This window comes from Leptodactylus fuscus, chromosome 7, assembly GCF_031893055.1.
Source record: "Leptodactylus fuscus isolate aLepFus1 chromosome 7, aLepFus1.hap2, whole genome shotgun sequence".
NCBI lineage: Eukaryota > Metazoa > Chordata > Amphibia > Anura > Leptodactylidae > Leptodactylus > Leptodactylus fuscus.
In genome coordinates, this window is record NC_134271.1 from 68,714,712 (window position 1) to 68,739,717 (window position 25,006).

Below are 25,006 nucleotides of genomic sequence, written 5' to 3' on the forward strand. Positions count from 1 at the left end.
GCATTTCGCTACCTTCACGTACTAATTAATAAAAAACAAAAACAAAAAAATAAAATTATGCTGAACAACCCCTTAATCCAGTGTTCAAGGGCCCTGTGACACCTTGGCGGTTATTATAGCACACAGGATCACCACTTCTTCGTCAAGATTGTTGGCACATCAGCAATTTCTAATAACTTCACACTTCTACACAGTGGATTCACTTCAGAACTGACTTCTGTTTTCATATACAAACAACATGTACATCACAGTGCAAAACAAATCCTCAGTTGTCTGGGTTCTGACTACACAACAGTGTCCTTCACTATGAGACCCCTGGCCTACTACCAAATATCTCCACAAACATAGCGATTCTTACCAACTCAGGGCTCGTCCACATCTGCACCTGGGAGTCCGTTTTGCAGGTTTCCGTTTCCTGTACAAAACAGAGGCAGGAGACGGAAAGCTGCAGGACTCTTTCAAACCCATTCATTTGAATGGGTTTGAAAGGTGTCCGGCCGTGAGCGCCGGTGAGCATTTTATGCTCGGACTGCCGAATGCTAGTGTGAACCCAGCGTCACAGGGTTCTGGTCCAACAAGATCTGGCAAAGTCCGTTTCTTGCCCAGACAGGAAGCGTCATGGGAAGGGCGAACCCCTAGGTCTGGTTTACATCTGCGTTCGGTATTCCGTTAGGGGAGTCCGCTTGGAGACTCCCCCGTACAAAATACCAAACGCATTAAAAAGCAGTGAACAATGACAACACATGGACCCCATAGACTATAATGGGGTCTGTGTGTTTTCCGTAAGGTGTTCGCACGAATCATGCAGAGACAAAAGTACTTCAAGCACTACTGTTGTCTCTGCACGATTCGTGCGGACACTGCGCAGAGAACACATGGACCCCATTATAGTCTATGGGGTTCATGTGTTGTCATCGTTCACAGCTTTTTAATGCATTAGGCATTTCGTACGGTTGTCTCCAAGCGGACACCCCTAATGGAATACAGTGCGGGTATGAACCAGGCCGTACTTGTAGCGCCCCCACCTTGCTGCTAATTAACCTCATTAACAACCCCCTCGTCAGCAAGCTAAATGAAACACCCAACTTTCCAGAGACTTTGCTCTTCCACCAGGCTTTTTCAGGGTGACATACACACTTTTGTACTTCTAGTGACATAAATATACTTATTTTACAGCTTTCATTTTGCAAAGGATCTATAAGAAATGAATGTAAAAGGTTGCTATGGGCAACTACTTCTTCTCCACCTACTCTGGTTGTGTGAGGCTTGGTTGTCACATGACGGCTCTAGTGTAAGGGTGGGAAGGAAGTCACGTGCTTGGTGTTGTCATGACGATGCGGACACACCCCCTTCTCCACGTGAGAGTTAGGATTTTGAGGAACTATCTCGCGAGGTAGTGACGTCAGTATTTTCTCTCTGTTGACCAATGAGAGAAGAGGGGGCAGGGTTGGAGCTTTGGAGCATGGACGAGATGAGGGATGGGGGGTGGCAGCGGCTCAACACCCAGGAGGTGACCCGACTTCAGGAGGAGCAGAACAAGGTAACCACGCGGGTGAAAGGGAGCGGTAACGTGACCTGCTGCCCCGGCTATGTGAGCGGGAGGTGTAGCGTGCTGCGGCAGCCCACATGTTATATGTCATCCTTGTGACCTGAGGTCAACCCCTACGTATCACCTGTCACCTCGGACATCTGCAGACCACCATAGCCAATCACGTGCACGTAATAAAGCTGCAGCATAATTCACCAGTCCCCCCCATAAAATCTCCTGGCCTCCCCAGCAAATCAGCTGCACTTCGTCCAATATATCATCTGTCACCTGACAAACTGCAGTCTGAGGTGCTGTATCACTGATCACCCCAAATATCTGGGCTTCCCACAGTCTGGCTAAGGCATTACCTGTTGCCCCAATAACCTACAGCCTAAGGTGACACGTTACCTGTCAACTTAAAAACCCACAGTCTAAGCCAATACTTTACGTCACCCCAGAAATTTACAGCCAAAGCTAACACATTGCAACTGCTGCCCCAAGAGACTTCAGCCTGAGCTGTCCTATCACATTTTACCCCAAAGCCTGCTCTCTGAGCTAACGTATCAGCTCTTGCCCCAAGAGTCTTCTGTCTGAGAAATACACTACCTGTTGCCTCAAAAAACTGCAGATTGGGCCAAACCATCATCTTCCCTTGGTATTCTGCAGCCTTAACTAAAACATTACCTGCAGCCTGGGGTAACATATCATCCAAATGACTGACTTGTCTAACATATCCCTTTCATCCCAATGTACAGCATCACCAGTAATCCCAAAAAACAATCACTTGTCACTTCATTCCTGTTGTTACCCCATTAACCTTCAGTCCGCCCATTCTATCACTGGTCACCCTCTTACTGTTTAGGATACTTCCTGTGGGTCATGTGACATTTCCCAATATAGCCACACACATATCATGATGTGATTTATTACCAGGTTACACCAGGACAAATGTACCCATGAGCTGAAAAACATCCGCAGAACCAATCTCTCTTCTGTCCTGGTACTTGGCTGCATCATTCTAGGCCGTGTTCACATCTGTGTTGAAGATTCAATTGCAGATTCTGCCACGTTTGTCAGAAAAAGTGTGCGTCACACAGATCTATGTTCCTGTCAAAATGATTGACATGATGATTCAATACACTGGAAGCAATCAGAAAATGGGATGGACCTGGCAGAGGATTGTGACTGCCATGTGTAACTGAATGCTCTGCACAGATGTAAACAAAGGTGTGACAAGTGTTGTCTGTTTTTAGCCTGTTTATGTTAATACATTGGGTGGGGAGGGGGGTATTATTTAATTTTTGCCTAAAAATTGGTAAAGATGGACGTAGATATGGCTGATCTTTGCCACATTGCCCTTATTTGTGCCTATTTGTCACTTTCCCCAATCCAGCGGCGATTTACCATAACCACACCAAAAAACTGAGATCCCTGCTAGGACCTGACTGCCCTGGACTTCATTACTGGAGCACGGGTCATCCTGCCGTGTGCCAGAGTTCATAAGAGCCACGGAACCTCTTAACAATTTGGGCACCTCTGCCATCAGTTCACAGTATATTAAGACTGGCACATGATCTGCTGTTCTTAAAAAATTTCCCCCCACTGTTGCTAACTGGGATTGCCCTGAACTTTCGACAGCAGTTTTGGAAAACCTGGCCTGGTAATACCTGCAGTTTGGCCCGGCCTGTTAATCTTTGCCCTTTAAGTGGGCGTTCTAGTCTGTTGGGGCGATACCAGGGGCAGGGCTCAATAACACTTATTTTTACCGACGAGAGGACCAGGTGTTGGTAAGTATGTAAAAAAGTATTCTCTTGTCAGCAAGCAGGGATCTTCAAAATGGCGAGGACTTGAGAAACAAAGTCTATCAAGAAATTGCGTGATTGACTGGAAAATCCCTTCAGATTATCCTGATCTTATCTATGGTGCGGGATCTGTACCGTGTGCTCTCATGTTATTCCAGACTCGTGTTGTACTTTCTGGCTGTTTCCTCCCATACAATCCCCTCCTCCAGTATTGGGCACTTCCCCTCTCTTCCATAATTAGTTGTGTTCAGTTCTCATATAAACACATGGTAGGGCCATGACCGGAGTGATAATCTCCTGGGATCTGTAGTCACCTGCACTCTCTAGAAGGAGGTTAAGAAGGGCTTACACTTCCTCATAAGACTGAACCTCCTTGTTGACTGTTCCCCCAGTGCAAGTCTGGCACCTCAGCCTCACAAGATAATGTAAAGGTGTGACATACCATGTCTTCAGGGAGGACATGAGCGTGCAAGTGTAAGCTTCTACCTAAAATAACAGTACTGGTTGTCACTACATAGCTCAAGGATCAGCACTGTGAGAAGGTTACTGGTGTGTAGTGGGCTATAGTTATGGGATGGGCTGGGCAGTTGTGATTCTTCATGGATAAAGTTACAAGCTGCTTTTAACCCTTTAAGGATGCAAAATAATTTGTACATTAATTCTCTGCAACTTTTTTCATATTTTTTCCACGTCTTTCATAACTTTTTTTTTTTTTATATGGCGCAGAGTGGCAAGGGGTTAAAAACTGCTTCTGTGCTGATACGACTTAACAGCTTGTCTGGACAATTCTGCGCAAACACTCGAGTGTCTTCTATAAAGTTCCATGAGCTAGCAGGTCATTAGGGCAATGTTGTTATAGGGGCACAGGATATTCTTACAGGTGGTTGCTACGTTCAGCCTTTCTTAATTCAGGACATTAATATGATACTGACTTTTAAGGGACAAAAGACCTTCCCCTCAGTATAAATATTTGCCTACTCTTTCTCTATCCTACTTTTCACATTTTTAAGGCACATGACATTCTGCAGGGCTGGTGCCAGAAACAGGCCAATCCAGGCATGTTCTGGGGCCCAGCGTGCCTGGGGGAGGGCCCACAATAAGCTCTTCCAATTGTATTATTTGCTTTAATAGGCCAGATTGCAGACTGAGTTTACAGACTTCAACAGTTCTTAATACTCAGCTTCTCAGACTCCCTGCGCCTTTCTTGCTGCGGCTCGTACAGATTTGTGTACAAAGAGCTCAGAGCAGAGGGAGGGAGTCCAGGGAGCTGTAAATGGTATTGATGTCTGTAAGCACCACTTGCTTCCTAGGTATATGGTGTCGGCACATTACAGTTTGTGGACGCAAAAGTGGGCCATTATACATCGTGGAGGGAGGCAAAAGGACGCCATTATACTGTAATGCAAATCAGCTAACCCACTGCCAACTACAGCAGCAACACCGTGGATGAGATTTCTACAAATCTCATCTACGTGCGGCAAATAAAATCACTGCAGTTTCAAACCCACAGCATGTCAATTACAACTGCAGATCTCACCCAAGCAGGGGTCCCACTGCTCGGAAGTCCACCAATATAAAATTGATGTCATATCTTACAGATAGGTCATCAAATTTGAATAGCTGGAACCCTTTACACCACTTGATACTTTCATACCTGTAAATCAAGCTGAGACCTCACTATACTTGCTGGGTACCAACTGTATACACTATAAGTGTCTAAGGCTGCCTTCCCACAAAGTTTACGCTCCGCTCATTCTGAACGTAAGCTCGTTCAGAGTGAGCGGTGTTAAAACAGATCCCATTGACTTCTATGGGTGACGGCATACGCGCGCTACCCATTGAAATCAATGGGAGGCTTTTTTAAACTATTGCTTTCAATGTGATATGTGCGTATGATTTCAATGGGTAGCTGTTTTTACGCCGCTCACTCTGAATGAGTTTAGGGAGCCTGCACACGGAGTTTACGCTCGCTCATTCTGAACGTAAAACTCATTCAGAGTGAGCGGTGTGAAAAACAGATCCCATTGACTTGAATGGGTGCCGGCATACGCGGGAGGCTTTTTTTACCTATTATGATATGCGCGTTTCACATTGAACACAATAGGTAAAAAAGCCTCCCATTGATTTCAATGGGTAGCGCGCGTATGCCGGCACCCATTGAAGTCAATGGGATCTGTTTTTTACACCGTTCACTCTGAATGAGTTTATGTTCAGAATGAGCGGAGCATAAACTCAGTGTGATAATATAATAATATATACTGTGTGTGTGTGTGTGTGTATATATATATATATATATATATATATATATATTTATTATACACATATTTTAGTTTTATTTGGAAAAGGCATTAGGTGGCTGGCTCCTTTATAAAGTGTGCTTTTCTGACAGAAGTTATGGGATGTTCTCTGTGTGATCGTACTATTTATGAGCATGCGGTGACAGCAGCAGCCTGTGAATAGCAGCTGTCACGAGGATAAGCGCTGTCCTCAATATAGCGGCAGCTGCATTTTACAGTGGTCTCCAGGTTTGGCATATACCACAGTCTATTTGTTCCTGCAACACAGGCAGGCGTACGTAAAGACACCTAGTGGGACTTCAAGTGTCCTAAGCATAAAATAATCCTTTCTTCTAAAAGTGTTACTGAGCAAATAATAGGAATTAAAAATTACACATCATTTGTATCGCCTCATGCATGATCAGTTCTGTAAAATTGAATATAATATTTATCTTGCCAGGTGGATAATGGATATGCTATGCCAATATTGCGGTTTTTCTGTTGGATTGCTCTGATAGACAAACATATGTTTTGAAAAAGTAAAAAAAAAATTACAAATAAACTATTTGATACTACTACTATATTGGACTCTGAAGAGAAGGAATCCTTCTTACCCTGCCATACTTACATACTGATACAGAAAGAGCTCTCAATCTGCCTGTGTGGACATAAGCAGGACTCTTTGTCCCTTCTAGGAGTCCTGTCAGATTGTATTCAGCATTTTACTCTGAAATCCTGCTACAAATCCTATAAATCTATATATCATAGAGCTGCTTCTCTCCCTCTATGATATCATGCTCTCAGATAGTGACAGGTTTGCAATAAATCATTTAATGGAGTTATCCATCTTTCACAAATGTATGGCTTATTCCTGGAGTTTTCTGCTGGTTAAAGGATTGCTTGCATGCTGATCGCTGTTCTGCTCATTCGCTGTATTTTTTTAGTAGCAGCGATGTTTAAGACTTGAATGAGACCCTGCTGCAGTACCTATAACTTCTGCTATGTAAAGTATGGAAAGTCAGCAGTGCACATAAGTAATAATGCTGCAAGTTGTGCCCTTCAGTAAACGGCTGAACTACCGAGGGCCTGACAGTCAGAGCACCACTCATCTAAAGTTGATGGCCTATCCGAAGGACAGATCATCGATGTGTAGACTGTGGATAACCCCTTTAAATATTACTTGTGCAACTATTGGCACCTGCACTCATCAGAGTCTGAGTTACCTCATCTGACTGCAACTTTGACGTGATTTGTTGGAGTCATGCAGCAGTCACATCGCAGCAGAAGTAGATGAAACCCAAGGCACTCCATCACACAACCATCACATGAGTGTTTCCATCCTGTTCTATAAAAGTGCACTTCAAGGTGAGAAAAGTCAAAGCACATGATGGCATCAAATGTGATTTGGATCCTCCCACCTGAAGCTAAAGTTGTAATGTGGTATAGGCTTAATAGGAAGCTGCTCTCTGGCATGTGTTACAGTAGATCTATAAAGCTGTCCTGTTCCCCCATACATCATATTGTCAGACAGGTAGGGCAGATATTTTTCACTTCCTTGAAGGTTATTTGACTAGCTTAGTGAATTCTCAGGATGTTGGTAACTATTTTAGGCTTTTAGTTTTAGCTGCATATTGTGTGCATTTTGAATATTAAGGAGAGTCTCTTGCCAGAACCCAGCCCGGCAGACAATAAGTGGTGTTTTCCCCTTGGCAGTTGGTGCTTTTCTTAACAAGATAGCACTGCTTTTATGAATATGCTAATGAGGTCTTAGGGGTAATGACAACACCTTCATTGCACTAAATAACTCATTTACTTATTGACATATGCATATTGACAAAACAGGCACTGATTCATTGTTTGATTCAGGTGACCCTAACCTATCTGCAGGGCTGGGATCTGGTGAGAGGCTCCCTTCAGGGCTGGTGTTAGGGGGGAGCAAAGTGGGCAATCGCCCAGGGCCCCGATAACACAGGGGGCTCCTGACTTCAGCACTATTTGCTGTGAATCAGCACCCGATAAGTGCTGGGACCTCAAGCTCATGAGGGGGCCACTGGGTTACTGGTTGCTGACTGGTATTTTTCGTTAGTTTCATCACCGATCTCTCTCCACTGTCAGAAAGGTGTGCTTTACTGCCTAGCAGCATTGCTGGGTGGTACGGAACACACCCTCTCTCCCTCCCGATAGTACTCTTCCAAAGTATTGCACTGTCAGAGGGGGCGTTCCTTACGCTGAACAGTAAGGACCGCTCTTCTGACAGTGAAGGGATATTGGTGCCGAAACTAATGGCATTGACCATCTCTGGCACCCAGGTGCGCACTGTCAAAGCTGATGGTGCATTGAATTCATTGCATTCCAGCTGCCAGAGAACGTGAAAAGTCTTCTTGAAATTGGCAGGGAGAAAATTTCTCCATGCAAGACTTTTGTATAATGTCCCATGGTGTCCCCTTCATAAGGTATAATGTCCCATAGTGGCCCCTCCACACAGAGTATGGTGTTAGATGTAAATATTGCAAAAATTTTGGGGATCATGAACTATTATATTTTTGGGTCTCTTAAGAACCAATAGTATAACTTTCTGAGGACCAGGGGAGTTGGGGATAAAAAAATAAATAAATCTTGCTTACCTCTCCTGTGTTCCAGTGTTCCTGCTGTCTTTGACCCTCTTCAATGACACCACAGACATGGATTAGGTTAGCATCATTGTGCATCAATGACTCCAGCCGTTCCCTCGTGTTGTTTGTGACATCATTGAAGAGGGCCGAAGACAGCAGGAATTTGTGTTAGAGCACAGGAGAGGTAAGTAAGACTGTGGGTTTTTTTTTCTCATTCCCCAGACCTCTGAACATTGTACTGTGTGGTCAGAAAACACCCTAGAGTATAAGGGCTAGTTCACACGTGGGCAAAGGGGCGGATTATGACAGCGGATTTCGCTTCAAAATCCGCCCCTTTACAATGGTGGTCTATTTAGACCACCGGGCTTTTTTTTCCCGCTAGCGGCGGGCTGCCGCTAGCGGAGAAAAGAAGCGACCTGCCCTATCTTCAGGCGGAAGCCGCGCGGGCTCAGCCACGCGGCTTCCGCCCCCGGCAGCTCCCTCCTATGTCGGCTCATTCATTTGAGCCGACAGCGGAGGGGAAAGCCGCGACCGCAATGGTCGCAGCAGGCGGGTTTTGACAAGAGAGAGACACGGCTCGCCGCGTCTCTCTCGGTGCCAAAACCCGCGCGGGCAGTTCACGTGTGACCTGACCCTAATAGCAGTTTGTTGGAGCGAAACTGCCAGGCAAACCTTGTAAGACAGATGTTGCGAAGTTCGCTCAACAAATACCAAGTATCATGGCCGTACTTGCTGATCGCTGTGCCCCATGCATTCCATATCATGTCCCTGTCAGCGAAGTCCTGATTCTATTCAGTGTCAGCGACCTGATCTGGGACTTACGGGGCTCCCTGGAGGGCTGAAGGGGAAGCGGTGGCAGCCATGGGCAGGAGTAGGGACTGCTAAGTAAATAGGGCCCGTTACCTGCTGGAGTAACTCCAGTAGTTAATGGCATATTTAACAAACAAAAGCACCAGGGGCATATTGGACAACTTATGGACACAGGCCTCTAAGCAGCTGCTATTGCAGTAGTTCCACCAATGGATATGTCTTAGAATTTAAGGCTTCACATGTAAATTTGCCCAAGGCCCCACTTTGTCTAAAACTGGCCTTGGCTCCCTCCCTTGCCCATGAAGCACCAGGAATATTAATGTATAGTAAATGGTGCAGCCATGCACTGAATACATTGTTCTTTTCAGTGAGCTCCAACATGGGTGGCCAGCCACTCATGTGATTTGCAGACTGACCTGCTAATTCAAAGTCCGCAAGAAGTCACTTACTGTATTTTATATAGGTCTTCCAGAGTAAACTGTTGGGGAACGTGAAATAAGTTTTTAATTGTCCTGCAGCGCCACCACAGGAAAAATCATTTATTTCACCATCATTGTTAAAGAAAATTTGTTTCCCATGTGATACAAATACGCGTGTCCTAAGTGAAGCAGAGGGAGCAGGCTTAGGCCTTATTCACACTTCTACTTAAAGGGATTCTACCATTAAAAAACTTTTTTTTCTAGGTAACACGTCGGAATAGCCTTTAGAAAGGCTATTCGTTTCCTACCTTTGGAAGTGATCGCCGCCGCGCCGTTCGTTCGAAATACCGGTTTGTACCGGTATGCTAATTAGTTCTCTCGCAGCGATGGGGGCATCCCCATTGCTGCTCGAAAACCGACTCCAGCGCCGCCTCTGTCTTCTTCTGCATCCTCCCTTCCTTCTTCGGCTGGACGTCGGACGCCTGCGCAGTACGCTCTGTTCGGCGAATTTCGAACGAACGGCGCAGCGGAGATCACTTCCAAAGGTAGGAGACGAATAGCCTTTCTAAAGGCTATTCCGACGTGTTACCTAGAAAAAAAAGTTTTTTTAATGGTATAATACCTTTAATAACATCTTAATAATAGACCAGAGTAAGGCTGGTCTTACACAACCGTATTGAATGTACGGTCCGCAAGTTGCTGATCAGCAACATAGACTCCGCAGATGTCTGTGTCCTGCCGCACTCGCCCATAGAGTCCATGCAGTGCCGCAATTCACGGCCATTACGGACATGTTCTATAAATTGCGGACTACGGTTGTGGCCCGGCCACACCACGGATAAAATATCCGGTGGTTTAAGAGGCCACATTGAATATAATGTGTCCGCAATTGAAAACCCACATTTGCGGAGTTACATTACGGCCGTGTAAGACCAGCCTAAAGCATGTTATTGCTGTTTTTCCATAGACAAATGGTAAGTGAAAAACAGACATCTAAATGAATACATTGAAAGTCAGAAGGATTGTGTGCTTTTCCTGGAGCGCATGGCAGCACACGAAAGTGTGTATAAGGCCGAAGGCATGCCATGCCTGTAGCCCTGGCCGGTCAGATTACATAGCCACGAGTTACAAGTTCTCTCTGCACTTGGGATGACATAGTCACCAGCAGCTGCAGGACAGGCTTTTACTGACTACACCCAGCGCTGCTGCAGACACTTCCTATCTTCTAATAATCCTAGCAAAGAGCGGGGAAATAGTCATTCTCCATTAGTGAGGCCTAGTATCTTGCTGTCTTAGGCTGCTTTAATCAGAATGAACTCTTCTGAGAGCTATGATAAAGCCATTGTGTATATCTTGGTGTATTACTATGTTTGATCTGTGTCCATACACTTGAATGGCTCAGACGAGTAGAGAAAAGAAATTTTTGCATGCAAAGATTTTTTTTTTTTCTCTCACAGGACATTTTTTTTCTATATTGAGTTTGTTTTCAATTGATCCACTGACCAGTTCACATTGACTGGGCCCATAAGTATGGATTTCTGACTATTTTAGGGAAACAGGAATCAATTATGTTGGATTTTTAAGCAGCAAAATAGTCCTTTATTGTTTAGGAAAGATAAGTTAGTTATGCAGCAATATCTTTGTATGTGTTTTTTTTAATGTAGATTGTGAGCCCCATATAGAGCTCACAATCTACATTTTTCCCTATCCGTATGTCTTTGGGAGGAAATTCACTCAAACACAGGGAGAACATACATACTCCTTGCAGACATTGTCAGGATACGAACCCAGGACTCCAGAGCTGCAAGGCTGCAGTGCTAACCACTGAGCCAATGTGTTGACCTGGCAAGACCTGTGTTTTGTTCGGACCTGTGTTTTGTTCGGACCTGTGTTTTGTTCGGACCTGTGTTTTGTTCGGGTTCCGCTGGGCAGATTTGCCATACAGGGTTTTAGGAAGACTCAGAATTAGCCATAATAACAGCCTTGTTTTAATGCTTCACTTTCAGTCACCACCATTGGTGACCACAATATTGAGTATTTGTGTATTACAGTAAAATCACATTCGTACTTTTTACAGTTTATATAGGTTTTAGAGAGGGCCTTTTACCACCTCCACCAAGTTCAGCACTTTACATCAATTAATAGCTGCTGCTCCACTGATTCTGGCACAGTTGGAATATTTTTCTCTAGTCTAGCAATCATTGCTGTTAGTTTTGCCTGATATACTATTTAGACTCTGTACTGTCAGGAGTTGGGGGGATATCATCACTCCATAGGGAGAGACCACCATTTAGGTGTGTGGAGTCTTATTAAGCCATTAGCACTCCACTGTGCAAGGGAACATGGGAAGAATATGCAAATCTGACTTCTATGATGTATTTAGGAAGTCAGTGCCTCAGTCATGCACACCAATAGAGGGCGCTCACTGAGGATGTGCAAGTCTATCTTACATGATTTAATAGCCTCAGTCATGCAGCCCAATAGGTGGCGCTCCCTTTAACATCATGCCCGACCTTCTCAGAGGCCTTTGTTCATTGCAAACAAAGGCCTCTGAGAAGGCCGGGCATGATGTTAAAGGGAGCGCCACCTATTGGGCTTCATGACTGGGGTTCTGTCTTCTTAATTACATCATGGAAGATAGACTTGCACACCAATAGAGGGCGCTCACTGAGGATGTGCATGACTTAGGCACTAACTTCCTAATTACATCATGGAAGTCAGATTTGCATATTGTTCCCATGGTGTCAGGAGGGCAGTGCCATACAAGAGCAGGCAAGGGGTGTGATTCTGATCTCTGACACTGCCTTTTGATTGAAGCTCTGAACCACACACCGCCCTTCTGACATTACAGAGCTTAGGACATTTCATGTTGTGCCCGTACATTGTCTTGTACTGTCAGAGGGGGCATTCTTTTTTTTTTTTTTTTTTTTTTATGTAGATTGTGAGCCCCACATAGAGCTCACAATGTACATTTTTATTTCCTATCAATATGTCTTTTTGGAATATGGGATGGAAATCCATGCAAACACGGGGAGAACATACAAACTCCTTGCAGATGTGTTTTTGCCCTTGGCAGGATTTGAACACCAGGACCCCAGTGCTGCAAGGCTGCAGTGCTAACCACTGAGCCACCGTGTGGCCCCCCAGAGGGGGCATTCTTTACCGCTCAGTGATGACGCTGAATTAGGAGGCTCCTGTAGTACTATGTAGAACAGGAGCGTCCTGCGCATGCGTGCGTAAGCGGCCTCCAAAAAAATGTTCGCCGGCTGACCTGTGCACTTGGCTCTGCCTGGGTCCCGATAGCAGAGCCGACTGCATAGGCGCACAAGTCTGAGCCCAGCCGGAAGAAGAAAATTAAGTGGCGGGTTGCTGAAGAAGATGGAGGTTTCGCTGGAGAGAGTTCTCTCGCAGCATTGGGGAAGCCCCCAGTTCTGCGAGAGAGCTCATTTGCATACCAAAAAAAAAAAAAGGATTTTTCACCAAATGGCGGGCCGGAGATGACTTATAAAGGTAAGAGATGAATAGCCTTTCTTAAGGCTATTCCGATGTGTCAACTAGAAAAAAAAAAAGTGTTTAAATGATAGGATCCCTTTAAAGAGCAAGAATATGTGAATATGATCCAGCTCACCCTAGTATTCTCCTCACCACGTTGGGATGCACAGAAACCAGGTGGACCTTGACCCGTTGAATTGGTATACGACAAAAGAGGATGAATCCAACATCAGCCGAGCGGTGATAAAATAAAATTTTACTTTTATTCATTCTTCATAAAAAAAAAAAAAAATCTTCATATTCACAAGGAATTTTAACATGGATGCAGAGTATAATATAACTATATGGCTACGCGTTTCTGAACTCCTGTTTGTTCCTTCCTCATGGCATGAATAAAAGTTAAATTTAATTTTATCACCGCTCAGCTGATGCTGGGTTCATCCTCTTTTGTCATATACCCTTTAAAGAACCCCGGAATTGCTAGGAGTCTGAATGAAACCGTAATGTGCTATACCATTGTGCCTCCATCAGCTGCATGTTATATATGTGGTGCTGATGGTTGAAGCACGGGAATGGGGGGGGGGGTCATTTGTCAGCTGCTTCAGAAACTTTTCTTGGGTTCAAATGTTTTCTCAAAGCTGATAACGGAGAGCGTTTAAGATGCTGTAATGTAGAAAATCTGTTTTGGTTGTGGAGTTTGTCCCTATACATAGTTGGGGGATCTTGAGTCCAAAATAAAATCTGTAGCAGGGCCCCACCAGAGGTAGCAATAACACCTGTTCAAATGTCATGGACGCCTGAAATGGTATTTATACATTTTAATACGCATGGAAATATTCCTGGCATTTCAATTGCTAGCAGGGTCTCTACTCTGCGCTTCAAGGGGTTTTCCCCATCTCCTTGTTTCAGCAGTTTGCCTGCTGTCTCTTCTTTTCACTTCCTCCCCCCTCCCCAGCTTGCTAAATGGGACACTATCAGTATCCCAATACTTATGCAGATCAGATAATATACACATGATTGTACAGAACTGACTCCGTGTTATCTGTGTTTTTACATAGAGAGATAACAAAGAGGGATTTGTCAGCAAACTGCAATTAGCTGAACTGATTGTCCACTGACAAAGCAGTGAGTGAGGACACTTCCTTTATCTCACAGGTCTGTGGTTATGGAAACGCTGTGTAAACAATGATAGGAATAAGTTCACACAGCAGGTAAACAAAGCAGCATTTTTAAAGCAATATATTTAGGAAAAGTCTTCTATTTACATAAGCTGCCAGTATAGATAGGATCCTTGAGATGGGACAACCCCTTTGATCTATAGCCGTGCACTGCTCAGCCAAGGCTAGCCTGCTTACACGGAGATTGGCACCTCATTCCTCACCCTCTCTATGTTTGACCCTGCTTTGCAAGTGCTGGCGGTAGACAGTCTGATAGCAGAGAGGGGGCTCTATATTGCATGTGGCAAGGTCTGGAGCCAAAGGTACAGAGCTGAATTCAAGTGAAGAGCAGACTTGTGCATTAATGACATTCATTGTTTACAGCGTCTGATAACTTGTTCTCTGCCATTGGTGAGAAACAGGTTAATAGATTCTGTACTCGAATAAACTTATTTAACACCAGCGTGCAGAAACTGTGTTGCTGGCCTAGATCATCAGTGTCTGAGCAGGGGCCAGAGCTGCCACACGCAAGGTTAAATGACTATAATCAATTACAGTATCTGTTAACCTGTTCTCTGCCACTGGCGAGGAATAGGTAACAGATGGTGTAGTAAATTAATCTAAGGCTACGTGGCAACTTTGTCTGCGACTCATGTTCCAGACCAACGATCACCAGGATGCCCCATTGCTGTTAGTGAATGGAATCGCTTTGTGACCGCTAAACAACCATTCCTCAGGTTTTCTTGTGTCTAGATTTCCCGGTGCACTGTGAGTCGCAACTTGTTGGTGAAGCAGGGGTAGATTTATTATTAACTTGCGCCAGTTATTCGACATAAAAATTTGCAGACCTCTGGTGATGTGTGTGCATCGCAGGCCACTTTTGTGATGAGTGGCGATAGACTTGCTCTACATTTAGCTTTATCTCCCCCCACTGTGTCGGTTGTTTTAGTCCATCGGAGAACCATCAAAGCGAACACCAATGTTACTCCCAGGGGCATAACTACTGGGGTACCAGTGGTAGTGGCTGACACAGGGCCCCAGGGACAGTAGGGGGCCCGGCGACAGCCGCTACTGCTGCGTTGATTTTTTTAAAATTTTTTTATAGGCCGTTGCCGGCTGGAGTTACATACGCATCACGACACAGCCCCCCCCCGTTCACATGACGTCCCGAATGTCATTGAAGATGGCCGACAGCGGCGGAGAGTGCAGCGGAGCCAGGGCTTTTTTTTTTTTTTTTAAATTATGTTTTTATCCCCTCTGGATCTCTGTTTATTATACTCTGGGGTCTGGGGCACCAATGGAAAGGGAACTACTTTATCCTACACATAATAAAAGGTTTCTAACTTTGTAATGTATGTACTTTGTATCTCACCATTTCAATATCTGTGCTTGCTGACCTTGAATAGGAATGTTCTTACATCATCTGATGAAATTTCAGAATTTTGCCTTCTATTTAATGCTATCTTTTAAGATTCTGATCTCAACTAGAAATCTTAGCATGGAGATGTAAAGGAATCTCTGCTTCCCCCTGGTGGCCAGCTGCAGGAATACATCTGGATAATCTCATTGAGTACAGAGAGATTTTTCACGCTCAGGCCCAGGAAACAGTTGATAATTGTGGTTTTAGCAGACTGAGAGGGCCGGGAAGATGAATGATCACATTATAGACTGCTCTAGTAATCACGTTTTAAAGCCATTTGTTTTTTTTCCACCAGCCTTGTCCAACTTCATTCTCAGGGGCCACTGACCTGCCAATGCTTCCTAATTTTTCTAATTAACAGGCAATCAATTATCTTTTGCTGCACTTATTGCTCAGGAAAGGGTTTCGGTAAGTTTCGCCCTGAAAAGATGGACTTGTCAGGGTCCCTCAGGATTGGATTTGGACAGCGCTGCTGTGCTGTATTGCATTAACCCTTGCCTTGCAGCCGAATTGGCTAATGATATTCCTCCCTAAATTAGTGTTGCGGTAGCACTCTGGGTGACTTTGAGAAGCAAGGTGGACTGAGTTCTTGGCTTGTGTCCATTTCTTTCTTCTGATGATAATTCTGTGCTTAAAACTATCCAATCCACAGTATTGTTCTGATAAAATAGTTGGCTTAAAGAGTCAGCAAACCTGCGACAGTCTCAAATCTGACATAACAGGAAGTGTAGGACTATATTATGCTGCTTTGAGGCAAAGAATGGTAGGTTTAGTGTTATTATGATGTGCACAAGATGGAGAGGGATCAGTAGCATAGTTGTATATACTACTGATTAATGGGGGTCTGCGTTACCCTCCCATTTTAAAGAATGGGTTGGTTTTATGTTGTGGTGCTGGGAAGGGACAGTAACTCTGCTGTTGGAAGAACTTCAGACTTGACTATGAATCTGAGCACACATAAGACTTGAAGTAGGCACACCCTATAAGCATTGTTAATGTCCACACAGGTAAAAGTACATGTGCATAATACATATTATTTAAAATCTGCAATGATATTCATCTGCACTATGCCATTGAGTTTGTCTATACCCTGTTACAGACTCACTACCATAAGGCCCACTGCAAGCTCACCATTTGCCCTATGCATAGATTTTTTGCAAAAGTTATGTCGTGGTCACATCACATCCTGTTTAGTATCACATTGCAGTGTTGCAATGTGATATTAGTTTTGCATGAGCAAAGCCACTGTATAGCTGTAAAGGCTGTCATCTGCAACTGACAGGTAGGGGTGGGATACAGCCAGTTCTGCTACCTGCTTACTGTTTTGCAACTCGCGGCCTACAAGTTTCGGGAAACTTGACTGCTTTACTTGACTCTCTGCTCCCCTCCCCTACAGTTTCATCTTGCTCAGGGCGCACATGACATATCTTAGCAGTGTGTATATAGCTTGGGAAAAACTTGGCCGGGGAGCAATGAAGTAAGTACTGTACTAATGTCACCTTTTGTAAGTGGACAGTGAAGGGGGCCCGGCCATTGAGTGGAGGACAACTTTTGTAGGCCATTTTACTTTATGGGGCCACTGATGGTGACCCATTTCACTGTATGGGCCAACGTAAGGAATGCAACCTACTACCAACTTCACACTTTTTCTATGTGCAACTTATTTAATCGTCCGAGTTGGCCTAGACTAAACACTTTATTGTATGAAAATAAAAGCTGTAGTGCAATGGTTAAATTTTTTTTTTTTTTTTTTTAAACATGGCTAACCAAGGCACTGTCAAGGGCCACCACCAGAATATACTAGAATTAAAGCAGACTATACACATGCCAGGCCAAGCAATGCACATGTCCTGAGAAAGGAAAACGCCACGGCCATTTGATCCTTATGTTCCCCGACACCTGCTGTTGGGGTGAGTCAGAAACCCTCCCCCATACACCTTAGATGAATGGCCAATCATTTCAAAGTTGGCGGGTTCATCTAATACACATCCCATGTGTAAGGTCTCCTTTAGTTTTTGAGTCAGGGAATAAGTAGCAGCAGCCGTCACCTTCCATCAGTAAGTCTTTTATTAATATGTGCCAGAATACCAACTGAGACTCATCTTGTGCTTTATTTGTGTGACTATGGCTTTTAGAAGAAACATATGAACTAGTGGCATTGGCCCTATCTGTCAAAAAATATGCTTCATTTGCATATTTGCTAATTAAAGTAGCTTCTTGGAAACATTAAGTAAAATATCTTCTGTAACCTTTATCACCGCAGTTAATGGATATAGTCGAGCAAATCTCATAGACGGCCCTTTAAATAATGTAAATGATTATGAATATGTAACTAGTTAATATGCAGCCGTGAAAGGATTATCATGTCGAGGTTAATGAATGTGCTGCTCTTAGAGGATGCAAGACTGGAGAAGTCGCTTCATGCATGAACTGACAGACGCTCATTACAGTCCGTGTGCAATGTATGTACTTAATGTGTATTGCGGTGGTCTTAAAGGAAGAAACTCTTCTACTACAGAATATGAGTATATAGTTGCTTGTAGGCATCGGACAGAAATCTGCCCCCAGGTGTATGACAGGCCGGCCTATAATTTCAGTCTTTGCCATCCATAGATTGTACTGTAAGCACAGCCTATTACCTCCATTCTCTATGTCCCTCACTTCCTACTTCCATACTTGTTCGCTGGTCTCACTTCCACTTTCCACTCGCTCTATACCTCACAACCCTCCCGCCTTTTCAACAGCATTTTTCTCCCAAGTCCCTCTTTCTTCCTTATTCTTCGCTTAGCCTGGGCTGTGAAGTTGGTAGCCCAAACCACCTACCTGACTCTTATTTTTCCACAGCTTGACTCCAATACCAACTCTGATACCCTCACAAATGGCCGACAGCCATGGTCAGTCATAAACAGTAAAAATCCTGCAAATTCATTAAAAACAACTAGTTCTTAAATGTCTATGAAAGTAAATGGGCAACAAACTATAGCTCTAATAATTAATATTGAAATGATTCATTTTCTTTTGTAGTCAGAGTAGGTAACTTTTCTTATGACTGCCTCCCTCTTTTCCCATCATGTTATTCTTTCCTCCCGCCTCCACTCTCTACCTCACTTTCTTTTCATCTTCTCATTCGCTCTCGCTTTTAGCTCCCAACCTTACAGTTTGTTTTCATTCTGCCCCCCCCCCTTGCTCTTTTGCGCTCTCTTTCTCCCCACCTCCTTTCAGCCCACACTATCCTCCTGCTTTCCGTTTTCCTCTCCTACCTGTCTAATCCAGTCTTATTCCATCTTCTCATTTGCTGTCTTCTTCCACATTTCCTCTCTTTTCGCTCATGCACTCCTCTTCCACCCCCACTTTTACCTTACTTTCCTCCCCCTTTCTCCTCTCCTCAGTGATACCTTACTCTATTCCCACCTTCTTGCTTGGTTTCTCCTCCCACCTCCACTTTTTTCCTAGCTGTCCTCCCATTTTTTGGTCACTTTCAACCTTATTGTCCTCCCATTTTTTTCATTTTCCCAGTTTCTGCTCCAATGCTCTGCCCCACCGTTGGCACTTTTCTTTCCCCACCTTTCCATGTACATTTGGCCATACATGTTAGACTGTTCCCTTCAGACAGAAGGAACAAGGGTCGGAAATGTTAGATTGTAACTTTCCTTGCTTTGTTCTCCCAGGAGAGAAGCCGATGTCAGTATTTACATGCATGTTTATGTGGAGTCAGGAAAGATAACTGCAAACTGAATGAGTTCGCTCTCCTCCATCTCTTTTCCTGCTGGTGCTATGAAGTATACATTGGAATAAGCAGCTTATCAATAAGTGCCAGAATGCATTGATCTTTAGTGGCCGCCATCTTATGATGGATGAACACACCGTGGCATACACAGGTAACGTTGCAGCCTGTTCACTTCAAGGTTGTATTACCATATCCCCTCATCATCAGAGTATGCTATATTTCACAATGTGGCGACTTCTAATTAAGCTGAAAGAGGGTGACGTTCTGCTGCCCCTCCCGCCGTCTTCTCGCATTATTCCAACTCTGCTGTAGGAAGCAGGAAAGTGTTTGTTTAGCTGTGGAAGCATTGTGTACCTTCTTGGATGCAAGTACAAATATGCCGGCAGATGTTGCGCCAGCCACACATAAATCTTTGCTCTGTGACATGAAATGGGCACCGGAGCATCATTTTGTGTTGGAGTAAAATGGCAGCTTCAAAGATCAATGCAGATTTATAGCGTGAGTGTGGCACTGCACGCCACTGTCACATATGGATCATTCCCCTGAAGAATGGCAAGCCCCCCTTAGAGAAGTAGAAATTGTAAAGTTTCTGATCTGTTGAGACGTAACTTGCGTTTACTAGAAGGGGGAAAAAATTCCAAGCCCAAAAATTGCTAGTAGTGTGTATATGAGTGTGATCAATAGGATGAGATGGAGGCATTGAAGGTATCTTACCCCTGATGGGACTGTGAAGACCCACCGTGGTCTCGTCTCCTGTAATAGGTCTGAAGTTGGTGTTTTCAGAGTCTTGTTTCACTTAGTGCAGATATTATGTTTATTGTTTAGAAGTGTTTATCCGAAATCTCCTCTATAAAGATATAATTAAGCTGTATGTCACCCTAATAGGTCTGCTGTAGTTAATATTTATGGAATTCTTTTTTATTTTATTTATAGTTTAATAAGGAGTTAACCTTTTATGATTTTCTACTTTCTTGCTTTTATTTACAAGAACGTTAAACATATATTAATATTGGCCTTTATTCAGTTCATTGTTAGATGTGCCGTTAAGAGCCTCTGTCTTTAATTTAGATGACATAAAAGGCAATTTTTCCAATCAAAATGGAGGACCACATTATAAAATGTATGGAGAACAGTATTGGAACACACATCTTAGACTATCTGGACATAATCAAGTTTCACCCAAGATTTACTGGCTTGAACTTCATGCCGTAAGTGAGACTCTTAGCAGTATACTGTAGTTATCCATGATGCTAGGAGTACATACGTCCCGTACTGCAATTGGTAATGGACAGTATATTGCTGGAAGGTAGGGACTCCTACCATCAAAGATAACTAGGATGATAGGAGTCCTAGGTTCTGTGGCGTGACAACATACCCTTCTCTATCTGGTAGTCTGATGGACTAGTCTGCATATGATGAATGGCAGGAGAATGTTACCTGCCTGACTGCAATGTGGCAACTGTAAATTGTGGTGGAGGAGGGATAATGCTGTGGGTTGTTTTTTAGGGTTTGACCTATGCCCTTTAGGTCTAAGACGACAAATCTAAATTCTTCAGCATTCAAAGACTTTTTAGTTAACTGTATGCTTCCAACTTTGTGATGCATAGCATGCTCCATACAGACATAGTTGGATGGATTTGGTATGGAAGAACTTGCATGATTCCCCCTGTGAGCACCTTTAGGATGAACTGGAACCGAGCATGAGACTCGACCTCTTGTCCAATAGGGGTTGGGAAAACTTACTAACTCTGCCTTTAAAGTAAAATGATCATTTTTAAATTTTTCTCTATAATTATTTATATTGTATCTATTAGTTCAGTGCATAGTTTGTTGTATAAGAGTTGAGTCAGATTATTATGGTGACCTCCTACTTTTGACATTGTCAGTGTGTACCTCATGAAGAAAGCGATGTGTTGTGGGCTGGCTTGGTGAGTAAGTAGGGTGCGCAGAGAGCTGTCTGAACATTGTCATGGGTGAAGAAGGATTATGTATCAGAGTTGCAGAACGGAATCATTATTGGCTTTCTGGGATGTCAGCATTTTGGACCACTGGGATGTCAGATGAGAATTGGACCACTGCTTATTGGCAATGGGTTGTCTTCTCCAAAGAGTCAGACGAGAAACAGTAGAGAACAAATACCATGTAACCATTGTTGGAAGAGCGCAGACTGATTGAGGCAGCATTATGGTCTGTGGAATTTTTTCATGAACTGCAGTAGCATGGCTCCACATACCTGAGATAACTAACCAGCACTTTATTGAGTCGGTCCTAGCCCATCTATCTGCTGTCCTTTCTGCACGTGGCGGTTGCTCTGGACATAAGCTGGTGGTCATAACTGACTGTGTGTGTGTGTATATATGTGTGTGTGTATATGTGTGTATATATATATATATAGTTTGTGAATGAGACGAATAAGTGTTACGTTTATTTTGTGAAAGAACAAAAGACACATCTAAGTGAAATCAATATTGGGTGTGACCGTCCCTTTACCTTTAAGACAGCAGGTACATGTATATGTACAGGTACATGGTTATTGAAGGAACTCAGCAGGGAGATTGTTCCAAACCTCTTTGAGAACTAACTATGGCTCTTCTGTGGATGTAGGCTTGCTTACATTCTTCTGGCTCTACATCAGTGGCAGCATGGTGGCTCAGTGGTTAGCACTGCCACCTTGCAGCGCTGGAGTCCTGGGTTCAAATCCCGCCAAGGACAACATCTGCAAGGAGTTTGTATGTTCTCCCCGTGTTTGCGTGGGTTTCCTCCATGTACTCCGGTTTCCTCCCACACTCCACACAATGTAGATTGTGTGCCCTATATGGGACAGTGACTGACAATATCTGGAAAGCGCTGCGGAATATGATGGCGCTATATAAGTAAGCATAATAAATAAATAACCCTAGGCCATATGCACGGTTAATTGTGTACTATTAAAAAAAATATACCTATGTCTTAAATTTGAAAAAAAAAATCATATTTGATTTATCACTAAAGAAGGGTTTGGTGAATGTGCATATGAAACTGGTGGGTTCGGTACCTCAAACAAGGTTAAGACCCACTGCTCTACATGTTTATCAGACAGTCTCCAATAATCTTGAGATCAGGGCTCTGTGGGGGCCATATCATCACTTCTGAAACATCTTGCTGTCTGTGCTGTAAATGGTTCTCAGTTACAGTGGCTATATGTTTTAGTTGGTTGTCGTGCTGCAGAATAAATTTGACACCAGTCGGACTCCTTCCTAATGGTATTACATGGTGGATAAGTATCTGCCTATAATTGTCAGTATTGAGTACTCCATTAATCCTGACCAAACCCCAGTTGCATTTGCTGTAATATAACCTCAAACTTGCAAGGAACCCCCATCGGGCTTCACTGTTGAATCCTTCACCAATTAAAATTGTGACCTCTTGGTCCAGAACTCCTGCTGCCATTCTTCTGCACTCCAGTACTATGTGTTTGGACATAGTTCTCCTTTCCTCTCTCGACCTTATTTTTACTTTGAAGGAATGGCTTTTTGTCCATAATTCTTCCATGAAGACCACTTGTGGCCAGACTTCTCTGAACAATAGCCGAGTGTACCGGAATCCCACTGGTTTCTGCCAGTTCTGAGCTGATGGCATTGCTGGACATAGGATTTAGAAGGGAGTTGAGCATGATGTGCCCTTTATTTGCCAACCACTGTCTCTGTAGTCTTCAATGTCTGGGATTACATTACACCTACATTCATATCACACTTGTTCATTCACTTAATTTTATTAATTGGCAAAAATAACTTGGTAATACTTCTATTTCTTAAAACAATCTTACTTTGCAGAATTTTTTTTTACCACATCTGCCGGAAACTTTTTTTTTTTTTTGTCCTATACTGTGTCTATTTTTTTTTGTAATGCTTAATTTAGTTTCTTTGATTTAGGTAATGTAAAAAATAAGTGTCAGCTAGGGTATTTGTAAATTGGAACTGTGATAACAGATTTTTTTTTTATATAATAAGGGAAAAATGCAATCTGCTACTTATATTAGTATCTACACATAGCTTGTTTTTATTACTTTACTAAATGTTTTTTTTTTTTTTTTTTTAAATAATTGGAAAAAAAATCTTCTAGCATTAGACTGTGATAAACTGCTCTGTTTTGAGACAAATATTTTGCAGCTGGTATCAATGTTTATTCACAATGTGTTAGCTTCCCTGAACATGTTGCTGATATATTGATATTACAGTCGTCTACAATCATGTTACTTTTTTCTTTTTGACAGGTGGTCATCGGCTGCCAGGAAAAAATCCAGCACTGGTAAGTAACAATGTATACTTTAGAATGTAAAAATATCTTGGGATTTATTCAGACATTTATTTATTTTATAAGATTGCAAACAAGTTTACATGCTAAACAGATGCCAGCAATGTGAGCAACTGCGTCCTTCACTTTGTCCTTCTAGTATCCAGGCCAAATCAACATGTTGCACTTGGTGGTGGTTGTCATCTACTTACTTTTCCTGTTCTGACTCCTCCTTCTTGTTCTCTGTTCCATTGTCATTTTTCACAATACAGAATGTATGGATGAAAAACAACAAGTGTCAAGTAATCTGCTTTTCTACCGACTGAATGCATACCTTAAAAACTGCTGATGGTGTAGTCGCTGCCTTGCTACTTTGTGGATTCCATTGCTTTTGGGAAACGGGAGGCATGTACGCAACCTAGATGGAGGATACCTAGTTGACATTCTCTTTCAAAGAAAGCCATGCTTGCGCACCACCATGGACCTGTAGAACAGCAATTGTTACCAAGGACTGTACATGTCTTTCACAGCAGATAGGGTCAATGCGTTGCGCAGCAGTGATTGCTACTGTAATAGTGCTAAGTGCCAGTGACACAAGTACATGGGTGTATATATATATATATGTGTGTGTGTGTGTGTGTGTATATATATATATATATATATATATATATATATATATATATATATATTCACTTTACTGCATGGCACAATGATTTCTTATCAACAGGCCACCAGTCACAATGATCGTGCCACCCCCTGGTGTGTCTACTATAGGCCTCCTCAAACTATTTTGACTCTCACCTCACAAGTCACTGATGTGATGCCGGGGCAAAGAAATACTATCATGGATTGCCAAAAAAGTGCCACTGTGCTGTACATACAATACCCTCATCAGTGGAAACCAAATGCCACAGTACAGTACCCACTGCCACACCGCTATGTAGTACAAAATACCTCCCCTCCAGTGTGAGATATCCTCGTCCAGCAGAAAATGCATTTGGGAAGAGCTAAACAGCACAGTGCAGCACAAAATAGTTCTCCAAATGTGCCAAAAACCACAGTGCAGCTCAATATTTCATCCTAGCAGTGCCAAATGGATACCACCATGCATAACCAAATAATTCTGTGTAGTAGCAAGGAAATGCCAGTTTGCAGCATAGGAGACTCTGGTTGAGCTGCTGCAGGGTGACAGACCTGTGAACTCTTGGTGATTAAGTTATCACAGGTCCTTTAGCCTGTCTAGTTACAGAGACTGCACTGAACGCAATTCTGACAATATTAGTGCAGTGTCTGCTTTGGATTGCCTGCTTTGTGCTGAGAATGACAGTGACAGAAGCCTGTGCCTCCCCAGCCAGTAAGCCCACCTCACAGTTTCAAAAGCATCGGTCTAGTAAACATGTATCACCATACCATCACTATAAAGAGATGGTGAGCAGGTGTATGTGGCCTTGAAGACCAGACACTGCTTGCATGAGTGCTGCAGGCTCTTTC

The 25,006-nt window shown here is 43.3% G+C and overlaps 1 protein-coding gene across 3 annotated transcripts in view; it reads left to right on the plus strand.

Annotated features, from left to right (window-relative positions):
• The first annotated feature begins 1,424 nt into the window (after nt 1-1,424).
• Nucleotides 1,425-25,006, plus strand: part of URI1 (URI1 prefoldin like chaperone) — a 59,749-nt gene continuing 36,167 nt past the window's right edge. For 2 of the 3 annotated variants that reach the window (XR_012717241.1, XM_075282114.1), the window contains exons 1-2: nt 1,425-1,540; nt 23,496-23,530. Coding sequence is in view for 1 of the 3 variants with exons in the window: in XM_075282114.1 (XP_075138215.1) it covers nt 1,427-1,540; nt 23,496-23,530 (149 nt within the window). In the remaining 2 variants the exon portion in view is untranslated. The remainder of the gene's footprint in view (nt 1,541-23,495; nt 23,531-25,006) is intronic. The other variant, XM_075282115.1, reaches the window with a different exon arrangement.